Below are 22,567 nucleotides of genomic sequence, written 5' to 3' on the forward strand. Positions count from 1 at the left end.
GTTTTGGAGCCACCCAGACCTCAGCTTACATCCCAACACTGCCTTTTATTAGATAGGTGACCTTCTTCCCCCCATAGGCCTCAGTTTCCTCATCTCTCAAAATAGGAACAATTCCCAGGTGCTGCCAAGTTAATTTTGAGGATTAAGTGTGATGATGGCCATAAAGAGGCAAGCACGTAGTAGGTGCTCAGCAAACGTAAACCCCCTTTGGTTCTGTTTTTCCCACTTGCCTGCAATCCTTATTCTGTTCCTAGTCTCTGGGTAAGCCTCAGCTGGGGCTAGACGTGCTCTCTAACTGAGCAGGAACATATTGACATCCAAACTAGTGTTTGCCTCTGAGGTGACTTTTGAGTGACAGGTTGTCCTACCACAATGATCTCTCTAGCTATGAATTATCATGTTGTTTCCTCTTTAGCTTCGAACTTCATGAGTCTGTGGCTCTCATTAGAATTACAGTAGGAGGCATACGTGGCTTGCTTGAAACGGGCCAAGCCAGGAGCAAAATCCCAGCAGGAAAAATATCTGACTCCTGCAGCTCACTCAGTAGCTGAAGGTTGGGGTGTGGGCAGATCTGGGGGCATCTGCCAAGTCAGATGGTGTGGAAGAGGGCTGCCAGAAAAAGTGCAGGATGACCAGTTCAACTGCATTTCAGATAAACAATGAATAACTTTTTAAAGTATAAGTATGTCTTGTTAAATACTTGGATATACTAAAAAGTTATTTATTGTTTATCTGAAATTCAAATTCAACTGGGCATCTTGTATTTTTATTTCCTAAATCTGCCCATGTTAGTCTGGGGAAGTGGTTGGCAAACTCATTAGTCAACAGAGCCAAATAGCAACAGTACAACGATTGAAATTTCTTTTGAGAGCCAAATTTTTTAAATTTAAACTTCTTCTAACGCCACTTCTTCAAAATAGGCTCGCCCAGGCCATGGTATTTTGTGGAAGAGCCACACTCAAGGGGCCAATGAGCTGCATGTGGCTCGCGAGCCGCAGTTTGCAGACCACAGGTCTGGGGGAACAAACCCTCGTGTCAGCCCTGCAGGCAACGAGGTGCAAAGAAGCGCTACCCACCTCCAGATTGCATCCCTGGGGGCCTTATCCAGGGCCTATAAACCCCCCATTAGTCATTTTTCCCCTTAAGACATTGATAACTGTACAGTGGAGACAGTCACAAATTCACTTGCGTTACACTTAGATGTGCAAAGAAAACACACTTGTTTATTCTTAGACAATAGACTACAGGGAAATGTAGATAAGTTAGCAAAGTGTAAGATCTCTGGCTCGTTTCCCCGTGACCAGGATTCCGATGTACCTGGCCCAGTTAGGGAGAGAGGAGAGAAGGAGGGCAGGGGAAGGAGCTGAGCAAGGCTTGTGCCGGCTGGAATCAGCTTCCCCCTGACCCCACAGTAGCTCTGGATTAGGATTGTGCCAGAGAGTTGGTCCCACCTAGAGACAAGGGGACCAGTTTTTGTATTTCAATGTCAGGGGTCATTGGCTGCCCTCAGACAAGGCCTGGGCCTCCTAACCTCCCAGGTGTCTCCAGGTGTGGCTGTTTCCATTGCCAATGGAAGCCAATACTCCCGGGAGAGCCATCACTGTGTTAATGAGCACTTTTAGCAGCTGGGAATGGGTGCACTAGCTGGTCCAAGGAAACTGGGCATGTCACCAATAACACCTACTATGCTCTCTCTCTCTCTGTAGCTTCACACTGTATCCTTTCAGTGTGAGTAATCAGCTACCCAGGCCACTTTAAAGAGTCTCTTTTGGGAAATATGTCTCCTTATTGATCACTCTGTTCCTCCCTACCCTCCCTAAGGTGTTATGTGGCTGTTGATGTGGGGAGAAGTGTCTATGCATCTTTATGGCAGTACAGGGGACAAGGCTTTAAATACTTGTGGTGTCAACAAGATGATGACCTGATCTTTGTGGCAGTGTGCCTGCTCTGGTCTGCAGGGATAACCAGCCCCTTTTGTTCTTGTAGGGATATTTTGGACCCACTGCTAGAGTCATTTGCCCTGATTATAAGGTCCTCATTCATGGGACCTCTCCAGGCTTCTGCTCACCCCTCAGCTCTCAAAGCATCTTCTGCCCGGTGCACAGGCTCATCTATGCAGCCATTGTTCCTGGCTACTGTACCACTGCCCAAAACACTTTGGAAGTGGTCTGTTCGTGTCATTTGGTAAGCCCAGTGAAGTATTCCCATGACACAGCAATGCTCCAGACCTTGCCCTCTGGAATCTGATGTGTCTGCCCATTTTGGGATTTTTGTCCCAGAGAGGGAAGGTTGAGACCCCTACCCCTATTACTTACTTCCCAAACATCATCTTCTCTCTTGTGGATAATGGGGCAAGCTTTCAAGGGCAGAAGAGGTAAGCACTCCCTTCCTCTTTCTTCCTTTTGGGGAAACTCCTTCTGCTTCCCAAGATGACATTGCTTTTACCTTCTCTCTGGGGCTATAATGGCAGAGAAAGGAGGAATAAAAAAGCTCACCAATAAGGGAGTGTAAATCAAGATGTTTAAAAATATATGTTATAGTAAACCCATAGCAGAAATGTGGAAGCAACTCTAATGTCCATCAATTGATGAATGATGATAAATGTGAAAAAATTCTAGGGATTGGTTATATAACAATGTAAATATCCTCAACACTACTGAACTGCACACTTAAAGATGGTTAAGATGGCAAATACAAATGCCTTGTCCATGGAGGGTAACTAATACATGCACCCATTCCCTAGATGACTTATTTTTTTATTTTGTTTAAATTTTTTAAGTATTCTTAAGCCTCACCTAAGAACAAGATTTATTGGTTTTTAGAGAGACAGGAAGGGGGAGAGAGAGAAAAAAACATCAATATGAAAGAGAAAAATTGACCAGTGCCTCCCATATGTGTCCCAACCAGTGATCAAACCCCCAACCTAGGGCAACCTATGTGCCCTGACCAGAAATCCAAACCACAACCTTTTGGTGTGCCAGACAACACTCCAACCAACTGAACCGCCCTGCTAGAGTGATGACATTTTTAGATGAGCCCTTGATCCTTTGCAGAGAATGGGTGCAGAAGGAGAGGAAATATCTTCATGAAGGAAAGATGCAATCAGAAACAGCCCCAGCTAGAACCACTATCCAGGCAAAGGATATCCAGCATAGGTAGGATTTTAGAAAAAGGAGACAATTTTATCCAGGGGAAGAAGATTGGGAGGCTTAGAGTCATGGATGAGAAAGGTAGAGTGCAGACAAGCTGGGGAGACAAGTGACTTCTTTAGGGGTTTTTGCAGTTGTTTTGGCTGCAGGCACAGTGATTTTAGCACAGGTCAATAATACCTTACTCAAAACCATTGGATCCAGATGTTTTGGGGGAATTTAAATTTTTTAATTTTTGAAAGGCAAAATGGTGCACTTTCTGTATATTATAGAACATTGCCAGTAGAGTCTGGCTCAGCACCCTGTAAACAAACCTATTAATATTCCTGTGACAAATGTATAAATATTCACACTAAGTGGGATAATAAAGACTATAAATAGCCTCATGGCAGTTCAGGCCAGGTTTTGCTGCCAAATAGTTTTTTTAAAAAAATATTCTGGTTTCCAGAACCTTTTGGATTCAAAAATGGCAGAATAGGAATTGTGGACCAGTATGAATTTTATACCATCTAAAGACTATAAATTAACAACAACAACAACACAAAAAAAAAAAAAACAACCCAAAATGTTAGAAGGGACCAGAACAATGGGTTGCAGCACATCCAGCATTTTAAGTTTATAAATATGAAACAAAAGTGACTTGCCCAAGGTCACACTGGGGGGCATGGGCAGAGCTAAGATCAGGGTCAGGTCTCCTACCCCCAGCCCAGCATGCTGAAGAAATCTAGCAGTGACCTTCAGACCCAGATTGCCCTTTGAGTGGAGTCTAGAATCCATGAAATCAACCCTCCTTCTCCTTTCTAGTTCTCTGAAGAGGTAACCTCTTGTCTTAGGAATTCCCCCTTATCTCTGGATGCCCGGTTCAATTGCATTTCAGATAAACAATGAATAACAGCCTTAAAGAGTCCTGTATAAGACAGCCACCAAAGATCTTATTTGTCATTATATACTTGGATCTAAGGGCAAGGAAGGCAAATATTACCTTTATTTTTATTTTTTTTTTAAATATATTTTATTGATATTTTACAGAGAGGAAGGGAGAGGGATAGAGAGCTAGAAACATCGATGAGAGAGAAACATCGATCAGCTGCCTCCTGCACACCTCCCACTGGGGATGTGCCCGCAACCAAGGTACATGCCCTTGACCGGAATCGAACCCGGGACCCTTCAGTCCGCAGGCCGGCGCTCTATCCACTGAGCCAAACCGGTTTCGGCTACCTTTATTTTTGAATAATGAACATTAATGGTCACTGAAAAATGATTTTTCCATTCCTGATGCCTAAGCCTTGGGACTAATTTTGTCACAGGTCTCTGAGTAGAATGAAGATGCACAAAGTAGGCACACTATCAACACTTGTTGAATGAATAAGTGCACTAAATTGGGGTGTTTTAATTATAATTCTTTGTTTCAAATAGCACAATCCCCACTTAAATGGATTAAACAAGAGTGAGAAATACTGCTTAACATAATTGAAAAGTTCAGGGGTATATGCCTTCAGGCATGGCTAAATCCAGGCCTGCAAATGATTATTTGGGAATCTATCTCTTTCCTTCCCTCAGATTTGCTTTCCTACGTGTTGCTTCCTTCTCAGACAGGCTCTCAGGCACAGGTAATAGCAAAGATGGTCACCAGCAGTTCTGCACTCACATCCTACCAGCTCAGCAATCCTTCCAGAGAAAGATAGCCTTTTTACCAGTAATTCTAACAGAACTCCCAGACTTGGCCTAGGCTGGGTAGTGTACCCATTTCTGAACCAATCACTATAGCCAAAGTGATACTCTAGTTTCACTGGCCAGGCCTGACATTGTTGCCCCCTGGAGCCAGGGTGTTGGGAAGATAGAGAATGAGGTTTGGGGAAAAGTGGTCCCTACAGGGGGGTAGGGGTGATGGTCCCAGAAGTAGAGAGTGTGGCTGCTCAGCAGAGTAGACAATAGACATCTCTTACAGGGGTGGATGCCAAAAGGTCTTTCTATGATATGGAAGGACACAGTAAGCTCATGTTTTAGAAGATAACAGTGTTAGAAGAAACAGAAATCAACTTGATCATATAACCATAGAGAATTATTTGATAATAGGCTTGAGAAATGATGATTAAATATAATCCCATTGAATCAGCTCACCTGTAGTGGTATTTACTCTATTCAGAGGACATATTACGCATTTTATATTCAGTTAACTCATTTGATCTACACAGCCATCATGTGGGTGGATGATATGATCCTCATTTTACAGATGAGGAAATGGAGTCTTTGAATCCTCTCAGGTCAGGAATCCTCTCAAGATCTCACAGTCAGATATTTCTACCTTCATTGCTGACTCCATTGCTTGGGCATTTCTTCTACCTATCTGCATTGCTGGTGGCTTCCTTCTCTCAGATCTGCTTTTCTCTATGTGACATCCTCTTGAGATAGGCTATTCATTGGTGGTGGAAAATTCTCATGAAGAAGTCATTCATAGGTGTAACAGGGTGTGGCCTGAGAAGGTGAAGAGTGGTTACTTGCCAGCCCCAGGACATTGTGATGAGCATGGGCGCCCTGAAAGTAATTCTAGTTGACTATACATACTGGAGCTGTATGTCTTGAGGCCATGAGTTTCCATTCAAAAAGGGAGTTAACCTTGCAGGATCTCCTGGGACACTTAACAGCTTAAAGGGAAAACGGGCTCCCTCAGAGTCAGACCTCAATGTCATAGAAACACTACCTCCCTTCTTTTTATCCTTTCTCTATGAATGACTGGAGAGGGACAAGCCCTGGTCTTCTGAAAAGAGAAGATGCAGCTTTGAGGGATGAGGAGAAGGTACTGAGAGTCAGGAGTGGTGTTTGACAGACAGCATTCCTGATTGGTGAGAAGTGTGTAGTTTCTTCACTCCCTCCTAGTCAACTCCATCATCTCACCATCCTCTCACTGGAGGCCAAGGGCCTCGGTAGGAACAATCTGAGATCATTCTCTTGCTTTCATTTCGTGCTGTAAGGCTGCAGAGTTTTTGAGGACATAGAATTGGATCCTGAATTTTCCCATAAATCTGCTTAGTTTAGGAACTTTTTATCTTCTCCATATGTTTGGGGCTTTGAACATATAATAAGGCAGCTTTTAATAAAGGGTTGAGTATATTGAGTACATGTATTTAAGTTTTAAAGTAAAGGTAGAAAGAGAAAATGGAGGCATTGGACAGAAGTAATGAGAACTATGAAGGGAGGGAGGTTTCAATTCATGCTAGTTTCTCTATATGGTCATCATGTTTAGCTCAAAGCTCCCTAGTAGGCTGAGTAAAAAGAGAAATATGTTTACAAATTCTTTTTATCATAAAGGTAGTAATATACCAATATTGAAAGGTATATTTTTATTTGCATTAAATTCCAAAAGATTTATTATGTGTGACATTTTATAGAGCAACATAAGGACAGCAGTATTCTCAACAATGTTAACAAATGTGCAGATCTCCCCACCCCTTGCAATCTATCCCTTGTTACCACCCTCAGTAAAGGTTGAGGGCAAAACATAAAGTTTGACTATTAACATCTCAGGGCAATCCCATATATGCCAAAATATAAAGCAAGCATGAAAATATGATAATACCTCATTTTCTCAACAAGAAGACCCCCCAAAATGTTTGGCCATTTTTTAAATATATTTTATTGATTTTTTACAGAGAGGAAGGGAAAGGGAGAGAGAGAGTTAGAAACATCGATGAGAGAGAAACATCAATCAGCTGCCTCCTGTACACCTCCTACTGGGGATGTGCCCGCAACCAAGGTACATGCCCTTGACTGGAATCAAACCTGGGACCCTTGAGTCCACAGGCTGACACTCTATCCACTGAGCCAAACCGGTTAGGGCTGTTTGGCCATTTAAATAGAAATGTTTAGGGGTATGAATAGTCTACTTATACCATTTTATTTCATAATTTCATTACACACATTTAAAATCACATATAAAATAATATATTTAGAAATATGGCACTTTTTCCATTTATATTTCAATAAAACAATAGTAATGCCCACTATATTCATATATTGTCCACATCAGTGTCTTCATCATTGTAGTCACTTTTTGAATCATCTTGTAAGGTTTTCCGAGAATAATGACTTCAATTCCAACTAATGGTTGCTGTTGAGAGTTGTCATTTTTTAAAATTCATGTATAATATCCACACTGAAAATTGTATCCCAAGCCCCAAATACCCATTTGTGTGGCATTAGAGCAGTCCCCTCACTCCCACCCCACATATCTAACAGGGCATATTTGTGATGCCTCCACATAAAGACCTATTATATAGATTTTAAAAATGATCTTTAAACAAAGTCAAACATTTGCAACGAGGAGGTCATTCCTTTGGGAACCATGATTAAATTCCATTGACTCTTTTATTCCTTATTTAAACAGGTGATTTCTCTAAGCGCGTAAACCAGACTTGATTGAGGTTATTTCCTGCCAATGTGCTCCCTCCACCCTGCTCCCCAAATAGTGCTTTGTGGTTCAAAATAAAGTAATTGAGAGTACACCCTCTAACCCAAGAATCTATTACAAAAATATTTAAGACATTTGCAATAGTTTTGTCACATGGTGACCAAGTGCTTAATCTGCCCATAACACAGTCCACCTGGAAGCCCACCCAGGAAATGCTGAGTGATTTAGAAGGGGGGCACTCCTCTGGGAAACATGGAGCCAGCTGTGCTTTGCTCAGTACATGATCTTGAGCAGGTCACTAAAATTCTTGGGCGTCCATTTTCTTATGGGTAAAATGAGGGGTTTAGGCTAGATCAGAGAGGTTTGGGGGAGTTCAAGGGGGCTGTGGGGATGACTTGTGTTTGTGGGGAGGAGGAGCCTCTCTGTTGCCATCACTTCATTCCCCAGCCAACAGAGTAATTCTGCTTTGATCTATTTTATTCAAAGGGACTCCAGGTAAAATTTCCTTTGAAGTAAAGATCCATTTTTTTAAATTAAAAAGAAAAGGGGTGGGTAGGCTGGTATTGAGGTCTGCTTGCTCTGGAGTTCTCTGACTTCAAAGCCATCAGGGGTCATAATTACATCTTCTTATTGATGGTTAATGAGGATAAGATGTACTTCGGTGATTGGGGGTGATAGTGGGGGTAGACACTGCCTGTGAGTTGCTGAGCATATGCCATCTGGTGACTCAGATGTTAGAGAGCCCACCAGAAAGTCCCACTGAGCTGGAGTCCCAACATCCTAGAAAGCCTACTCATAGTTTTATGAGAAAGAAGCAAATGGCAAGCAAGCAGTGGCTTTCAAAACTTTGCTGTATATTGAATCACCTGGAGAGGTTTTTTTCAATCCCAATGTCTGGGCCACATGCTATGCTAATTAAATCAAACCTTGGAAGAGGTCACCCAAGCATCTGTAATTTGTAAATCTCCCCATGTGAGTCTACTGTTCTGTCAAGTTTAAGAATAAGTAACATTGGTACAGCCACTGTGGAAAACAGTATGGAGGTTTCTCAAAAGATTAAACACAGAATTAATTACCTTATGATCCCAAATCCCACTTCTGGGTATATACCCCAAAGAACTGAAAGCAGGACCTTGAAGAGACATTTGTACACCTGTGTTCATAACCGCCTTACTCACAATAGCCAAAAGTTGGAAACAACCCAAGTGTCCACTGACAGATGAATGGATAAACAAGATGTGGTGAACTTCCTTAAAAAGGAAGAAAATTCTGACACATGATACAACATGATTGACCTTTGAAGACATTAAAGGCTGAGTGAAATAAGTCAGTCACAAAAGGACTAATATGAGGTACCTGCAGAAGTCAACTTCCTAGAGACAGAAAGTAGAATGGTGGTTGCCAGAAGCTGGGGGAGGTGAAAATGGAGAGTCATTTTAATGGGGACAGAGGCTCAGTTTTGCAAGATGAAAAGAGTTCTGAAAATTGTTGCACAACAATGTAAATATGCTTAACACTACTGAACTGTAAGCTGAAAAATGGGTAAAATGGTAAATTTTATGCTATGTGTGCAGTAGTCTGTCCTTATCTGCAGTCTTGCTTTTCACAGTTTGTTACCCACAGCTGACCAGTTTTCAAAAATATTAAATAGAAAATTCCAGAAATAAACAATTCATAACTTTTAAATTGTGCACCCTTCTGAGTAGTGTGATGAAATCTTGTGCTATCCTGTTCCATCCCACATGGGACATGAGTCATCCCTTTGTCCAGTGTCTCCAAACTGTCAAGCTCCCCACCCACCCATTAGTCATTTAAGTAGTCCTCTTGGTTACCAGACTGACCATTGGTAGGTATTGCAGTGCTTGTGTTTAAATAACCCTTATTTTACTTAATAATGGCCCCAAAGTACCAATGATGCTGGAAATTCAGAGATGCCAAAAAGAAGGGGTAAATGCTTTCTTTAAGTGAAAAGGTATGTGTGTGTAGGAAAAATATAGTATATCAATGTTTTTCAACCTTTTTCATCTCACAGGCACACATAAACTAATTACTAAAATTCTGCGGCACACTAAAAAATATATTTTTTGCCAATCTGACCAAAAAATAGGTATCATTTTGATTCATTCATACTGGATGGCTATTCTTGTGTTGGCTATTGTCATTTTTTAATTTGACAATCTAAGGGAAAAGAGGTCAGTGCCCATGACTAAATAGTCAGGTATTGCACGATTTAAAATTTCTTGTGGCACACCAGTTGAAAATCGCAGTAATACTAGTATATTCGGTACTACTCATGGTTTCAAGCATCCACTGGGGGTCTTGGAATGTATTTCCCACAAATAAGGGGAGACTACTGTACTTTAAATATAAAATAACACAATTAAATATAAAGTAACATAAAAAGAGTGAGTGGCATCATGTAACACCTTGCTACTCAATCTATGATCTGTGGGCTCTCAGCATTGGCATCTTCTCAGAAAGTTGTTAGAAATGCAGCATCTAGGCCTGCTGTATTAAAACCTGCTTTTTTTGAGAGAGAGATAGAGAGAGGAAGGAAGAGGAATAGAGAGATAGAAACATTGATGAGAGAGAAACATCATTGATCAGCTACCTCCTGCACACCTCCCACTGGGGATCGAGCCCAAACCTGGGCATGTGTCCTGACCAGGAATCCGACCAGCAACCTCCTGGTTCAAGGGTTGATGCTCAACCACTGAGCCACACAAGAACCCCCAGGTGGTCTGTGCACACATTAAACTTTGAAAAGCACTAATTGTGATGGACTGAATATTGGAGCAGGGTTAGAAGACACAGTGGACATGGTCATTAGGTTGTTTACCTACCCAGCATCAACCTCCTCTCCTCCTACTTCTTACAGAAGCTTACATTCTCTGAGCAGCCACATGCTTATGAGGCTGACTTCATCCACACCCCATGGAGTCCCACTACCGTGGACAGTACTACTGGTTTATGGGTGGAAGTGTTGCCTGGTTCTGGCGAACAAAACCAAGGGAAGTTCTACAGAAGACACTCTGAGCACACCAAGAAGAAATGGCCTCTCCTTCCCTTGAAAGTCTCCATGTCCGCATCTTGGGGCCCTGGGGGCAGCTAGGCTGGTCCTTGATAACACAGAGCACTGACTGACAGAATCCTGGGTCCACCTCACCAGTGGATTTCTGCCTATGTGAGATTAGAAATGTACTTATTGTTTAACTGCTTGAATAAAGGTTTCTGTTACTTGTAGCCAAGCGTTTATCAGCCTTGACACTATGGACATGGGGGCCGGATAATTCTTTGGGGGTAGGGGCTTTTGTGTGCGTTATAGAATGTTTGGCAACAACCCTGACCTCTACCCATTAGATGCCAACCACACTTTCCCTTCCCTCAGTTGTTACAACCAAAAGTGTCCCCAGACACATTGGCAAATGTTAAGGGGAGTACCATAGTAGAACCACTTTCTCAGACAAAGGTGTCCTAATTATTGCAAATACCTTTTATTTAGTGCGTCTTTAGCAGGGTAAAATCACTGCCCATCCTCCAGAGTGTTCCAAGGATCAAAGTGAGATCAGGTGTGTGAGAAAAGCAAACAAATGCAAGGTGTTGCTAGTAATTACCTGTCTTTGATGCTGTTGGTAAACTGATAACGATGTTGTAGTTTCCATTTATTCCTATAATAGGCCGAGCTGTTTAACTTAACAGATGACCAACATGGATAGTGAATGGAATTTTCCCTCAGCAGAGTTGGGAAACCCTGCCAGCATGCTCACACTCTTCCTCCTACTCAGAAATCCCAATCTCTTACTTGCCCTCCCTGAGCTGAGCCACCAATCCTGGTTCACTGGCCACAAGGTGATGGGTGTTGCAGAGTTCACCCATTAACATGTTTTCATAAATTAAGAGCAATCTTCATATTTAGCTGCTAGAGAGAGAAATCAATGACCTTTGTATAATAATGTATTTGTAGCTCACACATTTGTGTGTTTGAGACCCACAGAGACAGGGGACCCTGGACAACCTCTCTTGCCTTATGTTTCCTTTCCTAGAATCAGCCAACACGTTGAGACCACTTTCCTTAGGAACTCCCTGACTCCTAAAATCAGTGCCTTCAGATCCAGTGCTGCTTTTTATTTTAAGATTTTTAAAAATTTATTTTTAGAGAGAGAGGAAGGGAGAGGGAGAGAGAGAAACATCATCAATCAGCTGTCCCCACTGGCAATCAAGCCCAAAACCTGGGTATGTGCCTTGACCAGGAATTGAACCCAAAATATTTTGGTGGGATGATGCCCAACCAACTAAACTACACCGACCAGGGCCAGATCCAGTTTAATTTCATCTGAAGTGTCACAAAACATCTGGGGGCAGGAAGGCTTATAGGAGAAGCTGGACTTTACAGAAAGGTCCAGAGGAGAACTGGGAGCATGGAGACAGGCATGGGGGCCAGCACTGTGAAAGAGACATTTGAAAGCAATGGATGCATCAGTCATTTATGTCATCATTGCTGCTGGGATTGGGGCTCAGTGGGGAGCAAAGGCCATTAGAGGCAGTCGTGGCCCTTGGAACCTCACAATCTACTGGGGAATATGTGGTAGATGCTGAGTTGCTCTCCTAACTTCATCTGGTATTGTGGTATAGGGTAACTATCTCCAGTAACATGACAACGATCCTGATTTTGTGTCCCATCTCCACCCTACAGCTAAGTGCTTTGCAGGTAACATACTCACTTTCTGAACCAGAGGTAAGACACTTATATTAGGCCATAGATTACGTTTTAGAGCCTGGCATATGATGGTTTGGACTGAAGAAGGCATTTGTTGGTAGCTTCTATGCAAAAACAGTGCTTTTCTTTGGGAAGGGGGGTGGGTGCAGGCTCAATGGCTGGTGTGTTCAGTGGTTGAGCGTCGACCCATGAACCAGGAGTTCATAGTTTGATTCCCAGTCAGGGCATGTGCCCTGGTTTCGGGGTCAATCCCCAGGGGGTGGGTGGGCAGAGGGCATTCATTGATGTTTCTATATCTTTCCCTTCCTCTCTCTGAAATCAATAAAAACATGTTTTTAAAGAAAGAAAAAACAAACATAACAGGCCCTGCTGCAGCCCTATTATTTCCATGAAGAGTCAAGCTGAGGATTGAGCCAATATGTAAAGAAAGGTTGAGTCAACAGTGTTGCAGGGAAATCAAGCTGGAGTCTTGATCAAATTTCATGTGATTTACCTCTGGACTTTTGGGTAGCTAATGCTAATAAAGCTGCCTACTGTGTAAGCTAGTTTGAAATGGATTTTCTGTTGCTTGTATCATAAACTAAGAGGATGTGACAATGAGCAAACCTTAAATGTGGGTTGGCTGGGAAGAGATGTTCATGTAGAGAGCAGCAAGGACGTCTTTACTCCAACTAGGAAGACGAAGATCCTGGTTTAGCAAAATGGCTGGTATTGCGGGGAGGCGGGGCGGGGGGGTGGTGGGAGGCTGTTGTATTCTGGGATACAGATCTTCTGAGTATGAGACATGACACTTAGAGATCTGGAAATATTCAGGATGTTGACTACCTCCAGTAGTCTTCATTAAGGTCCTAGAAGACATATTTAGGGGAAAGGTGGCCTATTTAAGAGTGGAGAGAAATGAAAATACAGCTTTGCTAAGAGAGGGCCTTTCTGCCTGTAGCTTGCAATGGAAAGTGACTGGACGTTGATGAGCAAGTCCTGCTGGATTGGAAAGCTGATTTTTCTGGTTAAAATTAGAACACAGGCAACAAGTTGGGTGACTTATCAAAAGAAAAAGACTGGGGCTCCAGATAAACATTGCTCCAGTTTCCACATCTCTTCTGAGCATCTTAAGGACGTCAAGCTCAATAAAGGGGACAATTGACTTATTGTGAAGATGCAGCTGGGATACAGCTGGGGACAAGGAACAAATTTGGGTAGTTCCCCACTTCAAAGATGAAGGAATATGCCACTCATCTGAGGATCTGAGGAGCGGAGCAGTGGGCAAGACACAGAGGCCAGCTGCCAGATGGAAGATACTGAGGTCAGTATCTCAGCTAGAACTACCAGTCCATGAATTTAGATAGAAGAAACCCATTAAGTTCTTAGAGGAGCTAAATTGTCAAAGAAAGTGGCCAATCTCTGAACTTTTACCTACAAGAAGTTGGGTGTTAAAGCTATGATTCTCCTTGGAAGGCATCAACCTCATACCCACTCAATGTTAATAAGGCAGTAGACGGAGGAGATACTCTCAAACCCAGAACTGGGAGCTGCTATCTTGTCTGACTGAGGAACGTGCTTTACCATCAGGATAAGGAATCCTCATTATTGCCTCAACGTTGTATGTACTATTGACCAATGACAACCGAATGTGTTTCCCATTCTCTCCTTCTCCAAATGGAGAATTCCCATTCTGGATATGCTTAATGCAGGTATCTTGGGTTTTTCTTGGCCCAGCTGGCTAGGCTGATTGTGGTGAACTTCAGAATTTAGTTCATATGTTACCATTTCATGAGAAGCTACATTCAGACATGATGCTATGACAGGGGTGGGCAAACTTTTTGACTCGAGGGCCACAATGGGTTCTTAAACTGGACCGGAGGGCCGGAACAAAAGCATGGATGGAGTGTTTGTGTGAACTAATATAAATTCAAAGTAAACATCATTACATAAAAGGGAACGGTCTTTTTTTTTATTATTTCAATAGTTTTATTCATTTCAAACATTTTAACAAGAAGAATGTAAACACTAATTATTATAATTTGAAACTTCAAAAAATGGAGGAATCATAGCACAATAACATACCTTATATTGAAGATGGCAAAGGCAAAATAAAATTGCCTAACAAAGGAAAGGTACAAAAGCCTTTCAAATTAAACTTAAATATAATAAAATAATTTAAAATTAAAACAAATAGAAAAGAACAAAATGTGTAAACAGTAAATTAAACATTTTCTTTAGTGCAACTTCCAAATTATGCCTGGGACGTAGATGTAGATGGCAATGTAGACTGGGTTGAAAGGTTTTTGGTCTTTAAAACATCAACTTCAGTGGGAACAGTGTTGTTGGTCTCCTTTTTAGCTAATGCTCTGATACTGTGCTCTCCAGGGGCGTGTCTCCCTACATCACCACGATAACGTGTCTACGCATTCCCAAGGTGATGTGGGGGGACGCGGCCACGGGCATTACAAGGAGCCTCTGGAAGATTGAGAGGTTGTTCCTTCTACTCAATGGGTGGATATAAATCCGCCCGCTCAGAAGAAGGAGCTGCGGCCGTGTTTCCCGACGTTGCCATGTTAACACTGCTGCTGGTGAAGGAGTGGAGGGGAGAGCAAGAGAACCCTCCGCTCTTTTGGCTCCGCGGGCGGGATAGAACAGCCGTTCGGGCCATAGTTTGCCCACGGCTGTGCTATGATATGATGCATCTTCCAGAAAATAATGAACTTGAATTGAAAGGGTGGGGGAAAGGGTGGGTATTTCTGATGATTATGTAAAGGAAGGAGGATATATGAATGTTAGTTCATCAAAAGGGTGGACCATAGTGGAATGTTATAGTTACTGCTCTAACACCCATCTCCCCAACTCTGAATAATAATCCTGATTTTCTTCAGGTAACTATGCTTGAACTCACAGCTTACACATGGCTTAGAGAAAGCCAGTTCCACTCCCAGGTTGAGGACTGGGGCATAAAGCTGTCACTAAGCTTACACAATGACTCCATGCAGACCTTTGAGACTGAATGAGGCCCTGCTTGGAACTCCTCTTTCTTTTTGGGGTGCCACTGTTGGGGAATGTAAGTGCTGGAGCAGCCATTTCACTACATGAGGGGAAACAACCACAACTGAAACAAACACAAAGAGGAAAAATGGAAAGAATCAGAGAAATGGAGCTGTGACCGTATATTGTCTTCTTTAATATTTGATCCAGCTTAAGAGTTTTCTGTTACTTACAACCAAACAACCAACAATTATAGAGTGTGATAAATGCTCCATAAAATAAAGGTATGACAAAGTGTTGGGTGATTGAGAAGGTAGAATAATTAGCTAAGAGAAGCGATGTTTGTTTAAGCATTTGAGCAGGTCTTAGTTTCAAACACATCCTTTTTGTGGGGTTTTATTGGACTCATCTGCAGCCATCATTAACACCTAGTCCATCCAGGTGGAAATGGATGTGCAAAGGCCTTCAGTGCTAGGCATGGCACCTGACATCTAAAAGCCCCAATAAATCTGGAAGGTGAAAGGTAACCTGCCCTCTGTCCCTTCCTGTCTCTTGGTAAGCTAAGGGAGTTCCCCAATGTCCACTCACACTGTGAGCAGCCAGCCACTTCTTAACCGTTTTCCTTCACTGCTGTTGCAGAGAATGAATCACATGTCTCCCAGGTTGAGAGCTTTCCTCTCTGAACCCATTGGAGAAAAGGATGTTGTCTGTGTAGATGGGATCAGCCATGAACTTGCAATCAATTTGGTCACCAAAGGTTTCAACAAGGTAATTCCTTTTTCCTTATTTCTCCAACTTCTCTCCCCAACGTCTCTTCCCTTAGTCTTGTCAGGTGGCAGCCACTGACACATGTGCCTATAAGTGGCCATGAGAGAGCAAAGCTGCCACTTGGCAGGGCACCACATGCTTCTGTGCTACAGACCCCACCCACATGCTTGAGCAGCCTCAAGGACCAGTGGGTGATGGGAAAATTGGATCATTTTGGCTCAGAGCAGCTGAGCCAGGCATGATCCATTTGGTGTTCAAACACCCAGTGGGTCCACAGAAGTGAGCCAGCCGCCCGAGTCTGGGGCTGAACTGTTAGGATGGGTGGTTTGGATGCACTCCCCACATCCCTGAAGAGACCTGTGGGGTCTCTCTTGCTCCATCAGGGCACCAGCCTCGTGATGGCAGGTGGAGTAACAGCAGCCTAGGGTCTACACCAGAGTAAGAGGATGTGAGTTGTTCAAAGATGTCACTCACAACCCAAGAATGGCCTTAGGGATAGCTGATGGAATCTGAACATTCTTGTCTATATACTAGTAATTGTTTCTATGGTGCTATTATAAGGCTGCATGGAACTTCAGGACAGAAAAGAAAGTGAGCACACACAGAGGTGGGCAGGAATTCACAAGGAGCCTTGCACGCTCTGTTAAGCGAGGCACCACCAACAAACTGAAGTGCTGCTTACTCCCTTCAGTTTTCAACATCAGTCTCCACCACCAGGCAGAAGGACAATGCAGAGACACCCAAGGAGGCTGGGAACTGCTGCGTGCACGGCTGACAAGCAGTTTGGTTCGCACCCGCACGGTGTGCAGCTGTTTCCAGGAGGTTGTCTGAACTACTGGGCCTGTGGTTTTCTGATGGGCATGCTGCTTTGCACCAGATGTTAAATACTCTAACACCCAAGCTAGCAGCCAATTTAGTATCCAATAGGTGGTATAGTTAGGAAGTTGGAGCTTCACCACTGAGGTACATTTGACTCTTTCCTCTCAGATAAAGGAGATAGCACTACTCCCCAGCATGTAATAAAGTAGGCAAGTCTGACTAGGAGAGACATTTTAAATTAAACGTTCTTTTAAGAAAGAAATGATTGTCCCTCTTACTTTTCTATTGTGGTGTAGCATACTAACATTGATATGCAGAGTTCAGCTCAATGAATTTTTAACAGATATTTATACATCCATGGACCCATTACCTGGATCCAATGGTCAGATGCTTTCAGAATTCCATATGGTTCTCTTGTGCCTCTTCCAGATCAATGCCATCCCTCCCTCCCAGACGTAACCAGTATTCTGGCTACTACCACCATTTATGTAGTGTTTCCATAATTGTGAGGTTTTGTTGTTGGTCAGCCATATTCACCATTTAAAAAAATAATTTTATTTACATATAGTAAATGTCACCTTTTTAGTACTCAGTTCTGCAAGTTTTGACAGGTGCATGCACTCATGTAGCTACTACCACAGTCAAGACATAAAACAATTCTATCACTCAGAAATGTGCCCCATGATCTTCATAGTCCCCACCCTCAGTCCCTGGCCACCACTGACTTGCTTGTTTTCTGTCCCCATAGTTTTGCCTTTTCCAGCTTCACTGTGTTTTTAATGAGAATTGCAGGTGGGTGATAGGGACATTTAAGACAAGGAAATGAATGACTGAGAAATTCTCAGGCATCCAAGAACTTGCTACTCAGAGTCGGGCTGCAGTTGTGACAGCTTTCTTGGCCTTGTTTCGTGGGTGCTGGTTCTTTCTGCACCCTTCCTGAGGACATGCTGGGATGCAGACCATGAGGCTGCCCTTAGCCCTGAGCCATGAGCACTCTCCCAAGACACCAAAGCACTGGAACACAGGGCCCCATGTGACTGCCTGGGTCACACACAAGGGAACCCAACCCCAGTGCAGACACAAATATCACTACTGTTTAGCAAGAAATTGGAAAACTGGAGGGTGGTTCAGACCAGCTCACTGTTCGGACTTGGAGTTGAGGGGAAGTGTGCCTGTGGACCACCATCCTGCCTTGTGGACATGGCTGTCACAGGAAAGAATGAACATCCCTGGCTTCGAGGTGGCCACTGTCCAGGTCGTAGGAGTGTGGGGCTGTCTACTCAGGGTTTCTGTCTCTATGTCATCATTCCTACAGCCAGATTTTCCTGAACTTTGGCCCAATGAGGGAGTGGGGCAGTTTCTCTTCTCCAGGGTTAGGGGCTGACTTGCTGGAGCCAGGAGAGAGACTGAGCGGGCTTCTGGCAGGAGCATGATAGGAGTGCACGACTCTGGCTTCCCTTGGGAGCAGGGTGGAGCAAGCTAACTCTCCCTTCCCACTGATGGAAGGTAGCAGGGTGGAACGAGAGAGAAAATGGAGAAGGGAGCGTCGGGTTGCAACTTGGCTCTGGAGGCTGCAAGACGAGGCCCTTCTTCCTGCAGCATTCCTGGAAAGTTTGCCTCTGGCCCTGCGTACCATGCATTCCCTGGCTTTCTGGCTGCTGAGCCTGCTGGGGATATGGCGGCTCCGATTACCAGCCCGGTGGATGCTAGCAGCGAGGCCTTCAAAATGGCAGAGGACTCCATAGATGCCAGGCCAGACTGTGGACAGTTGGAGTGTGCAAATATGGGGCTGAGGAAAACAGGAGTCTTAACCTTTTGATTCTTAGTGACTCTATCTGGAGAATGGGATGGGGCACATGGGGGAATCAGAGGAATTAACATGTGCCAGGGGCCTGGAGCCCACCAAAAGTATTCAGAAGTGCCACTTGCTATCATCCTCCTCCTCATCATCATCATCATCAAGGTTCCCTCTCCTTGGACAAAACTCTGTGTTTCTTGATCCTGTTATATTCACGTCTGCACCTCCCACATCTACTGCAGCAATTGGCTCAACTAACTAAATTCAATAAATTTTAATTTTTTTAAATGTTCAATTAAAAACATCTCAGTAAAATCTACCACTGAACATTCAAGAATCCTTATAAAGTAAAATGATATCATTCTAAGCAACTTTAGGATTATATCAAATAGCAGTTTTAAATGTCCATAAAATCCTGGCCTTTTCTCTTTTCAACAACTAAACTATGACTCAAAGTAAAAAGCTCAAACTCTGATGCTTGGGTATGTTTTACGACTGGGATTCAGCTTTTATTTAATTTCTTTTTAAAAATATGTTTCCTTTGGTCAAGATGAAGTTGGCTTTGTTTTATGGAACTGTAAACAGAGGCCAGGGGTTTTCCTGGAGATATCCCAGAACTCAAGGGGTGGACACTGGTTCTCATCCATTCCAGGCTGGAGAGCCTCCAAGCCACTCGGACAGGTGGGCACTTAACATGACCTCAAATCTCCAGGCTTCACTGTTAGGGGGCTGGGCCAATCTGTGGTCATATGGTCTTTCTTTTTCTTTTTTTACCCTCACCCAAGGATATTTTTTCCATTGATTTTCAGACAGAGTGAAAGGGAGAAAAGAGGGGGCAGGGAGAGAAAGAGAGTGAAAAGTAACCCTTCGGTCTGCAGGCCAACGTTCTAACCATTGAGCAAAATTGGCCAGGGTGGTCATACGGTCTTGGATGCCCCCCTTACCACGTGCTCCTTGCTCCTCATCAGTCAGAGTGTTATTAAAATGGGAAAAAAATAAATGAAACATTGTGGGGGAAAGTAGTTAGAAAACTAAGAATGGCATAGACTAGGAATCCTGGAATCTTTATTTTACATGTGTTTTTCATCCTCATTGACTCTTCAGAAGGGAAAGATGGGTGTGTTTTGTGCCTTCTGCTCCACCCACAGGGCTGTGCCTCCAGCAGGAAAAAGGAATTTACACTATTCGAATGCTCTCACATTGAACTCCATTTGCAGGATGGGGCAGGGCCTACTATGTGCCTGCAAAGATGCAGAAACTGAGGCCCAGGTTCTGTGGGTTCTCACGCAGAAGCAAATCGATGCTATGATGCCCTTCAGCTGCTAGTCCCATGTGTAGTGGCTCTAAATCTAGGGAGATATTTCCCACAAAGGGACACTTGGTAATGTCTAGAGATGGTTATGAGTGACACAATTCAGGGAAATGGGTGTGTGCTCCTGGCATCTAGTTGGTGGAGGCCAGGGACACTGCACAGGACACCCCTCCAACACACACTTATCCAATATATCAACAGTGCCAATGGCTAGAAACCCTTTGCTAGAATAATTGAGAAAGTAGCAGAGTGAAGAGCATCTCTAACACCATGTGTGTGTGTTTGTGTGTGTGTAGGAGAGAAATATGAGCTCAGAGGCCGAAAGGGAGCATCAGAGGTATGCTAGGCTCTTGACTCAAAATGTTGTCCTTGGACAACCATCAGCCAGGAGTGTTAGAAATGCAGGCTCTCGGGTCCCAACCCAGACTTACTGTGTCAGAACCTGCCTTTTAACAAGATTCCAGGTGATTCATGTGCTCATGATTCATGAAGCTGAGAAGGACAGGCTCTGGTTCATCTCAGACCGGACAGCCTCCAACCTTGCCCCGAGGGATGGACATTTAACTTGGCCTTATATCTCACCAAGGGCCTGTCCCCAAATCCCCATCTCCCACTTGGGGTTTCGGGGACTGCCAGTCTCCCTCAAATATGACCTGCCCTTCCTTTGATTTTCACGTGGGCCCTCGTGCTGGGGGAGGAAGAGCACATCTGATCAAGTTTATTATAACCTTACCTGTTTTCCTCCCTGCCCCATCCCCTCTCCACAGGCCTACACCCTCCTGGGACAGTTTCTTCTGATGCACAAGAACGAAATGGAGTTTCAGAGGTGGCTCATTTGTTGCTGTGGTGCCACGGAGTGTGAGGCCCAGGAGAGTACTAACTGCCTGAAGGAGTGGTGCTCCTGCTTCCTATGAACACATGCCCTTGCTCAGCCGCCTGCATAATGACACGTTCTGTACCTAGGCCCAGGCTCAGAGTCATTGTTTTGTTTTTAACTTTAATGATACATGCTTGATACAAAAAGTGATTCACGAATATACAAAAGGACAAACACAAGAAAATAACCCAAAGACCACAACCTAGAAGTGACTATCATTCCCCTTACATCCTGACAAATATCTCAGCATATTCTATCCAATAAAGAGGGAATAGGCTAATTAACCATCACTCCATCACAAAGATGGCTGCACCCACAGCTGAGGCCAAGTTCCCATAAGGAGCCTTAACAAGCAATCAGCAGGGACCTGAGGCTACGCCCTCCCCTGCCCCCGTGGGGCTTGACAGGGGACCTCAGGCCGGCAGGACTTGACGGGATCTCAGGCCGTGCCCCCCACCAGGTGGGGCTTGACAGGGGACCTCAAGGTGCACCCCCATTGCTGGGTCAGAGGAACTCAGGAACTCAGGCCCTGGGCAGGGGACCTGAGGCTGCACCCCCCTGCCGATGGGACTTGACAGGGGACCTGAGGCTGTTCCCCCTTCCCGGTGCCAGGCCGGGGGACCTGAGGCTGTGCCCCCTGGCCTGGCAGGGCTTGACGGGACCTCAGGCCATGCCCCCCACCCAGTGGGGCTTGACAGGGAATCTCAGGCCATGTCCCACACCTGGCAGGGCTTGACGGGGGACCTCAAGGCACGCCCCCCCCAACCCTGTCTGGGCTGGGGGACCTCAGGCCACGCCCCACGTCCTGGTGCCAGGCCAGTGGACCTGAGGCTACGTTCCCTGCCTGGCGGGGCTTGACAAGGATGGGACTAGCCAGGTCTGGATCTATCCCAATGAGTGGTGGGGGGGCCGGCCGGGTCTGGGTCTCATTCGATTTTGAGGAGCATGTGGGTGGGCGGGGACTTGACTCTGGGTCCCGTGGTATGCCCCAGACTCTGACAGGAGGAAGGTTTTCATATACATTTTACTAATTTTCTTTCATCTCTGACACTTCTATTATAGAGAAAGGGCAAATAGCAATATTAAATTATTTCCTCTAATTAATCCCCTTTTAATGTGCAAGAATTTTGTGCATCGGGCCACTAGTATTTTATATAAAAGAATGAACAATTTTGCTTAAAAATGGGAATTACATTTTGTCAGTGTATTAGTTATCTATTGCTGCATAACAAATAAACCCTAAACATAGTAGCTGAAATAAGTTTATCTCACATAGTTCCTGAGGGTCAGGAATTAGCCAACAGGTTGATTTCTGTCTCATGCTACATGTTTAGTACATGTCATCATGTGAGTGTTGTCTGTTGTAGTAACTCTGAGATTTAAGTTGATGGAGATTCTCAGTATGTGTTTGCATGAGTACCATTCCGTGGGAGGGAGCCATGGTTAATTACATACTGTCTTTCAAAGCCTCTGCCCAAAATGATCCCTCCACTTATGTTTTTATTTCATTGACCAAGTCACATGGTCATACCTAACTCCAAAGGGGCAAGGATTCTTCTGAACTCAGAAAAAGTGGAAATATATCATGACACCAATACTCAATTAAGGTCATTATTTTTCCCCTGAATGCCTCATGGCTGTTATAGTTCCTAAGTTTATAATATGACTGGGATATTTCTATTAGGGTCTTTTTAACTCTCTAGCTTTGCTTCTTCAGCTCTCCCCCAAAAAGAGGCCAAAGAG

At 44.0% G+C, this 22,567-nt stretch overlaps 1 protein-coding gene across 1 annotated transcript; it reads left to right on the plus strand.

Annotated features, from left to right (window-relative positions):
* Positions 1 to 15,892: 15,892 nt before the first annotated feature.
* Positions 15,893 to 22,078, plus strand: BANF2 (BANF family member 2; the record flags this gene model as incomplete). Its single annotated transcript, XM_080683934.1, has 2 exons — positions 15,893 to 16,018; positions 20,715 to 22,078. 2 exons carry the CDS (start codon positions 15,893 to 15,895, stop codon positions 20,859 to 20,861), a joined length of 273 nt encoding a protein of 90 aa, XP_080540060.1. The 3' UTR covers positions 20,862 to 22,078.
* Positions 22,079 to 22,567: the final 489 nt, after the last annotated feature.

Source organism: Plecotus auritus (genome assembly GCF_963455305.1).
Source record: "Plecotus auritus genome assembly, chromosome: 8".
Taxonomy (NCBI): domain Eukaryota; kingdom Metazoa; phylum Chordata; class Mammalia; order Chiroptera; family Vespertilionidae; genus Plecotus; species Plecotus auritus.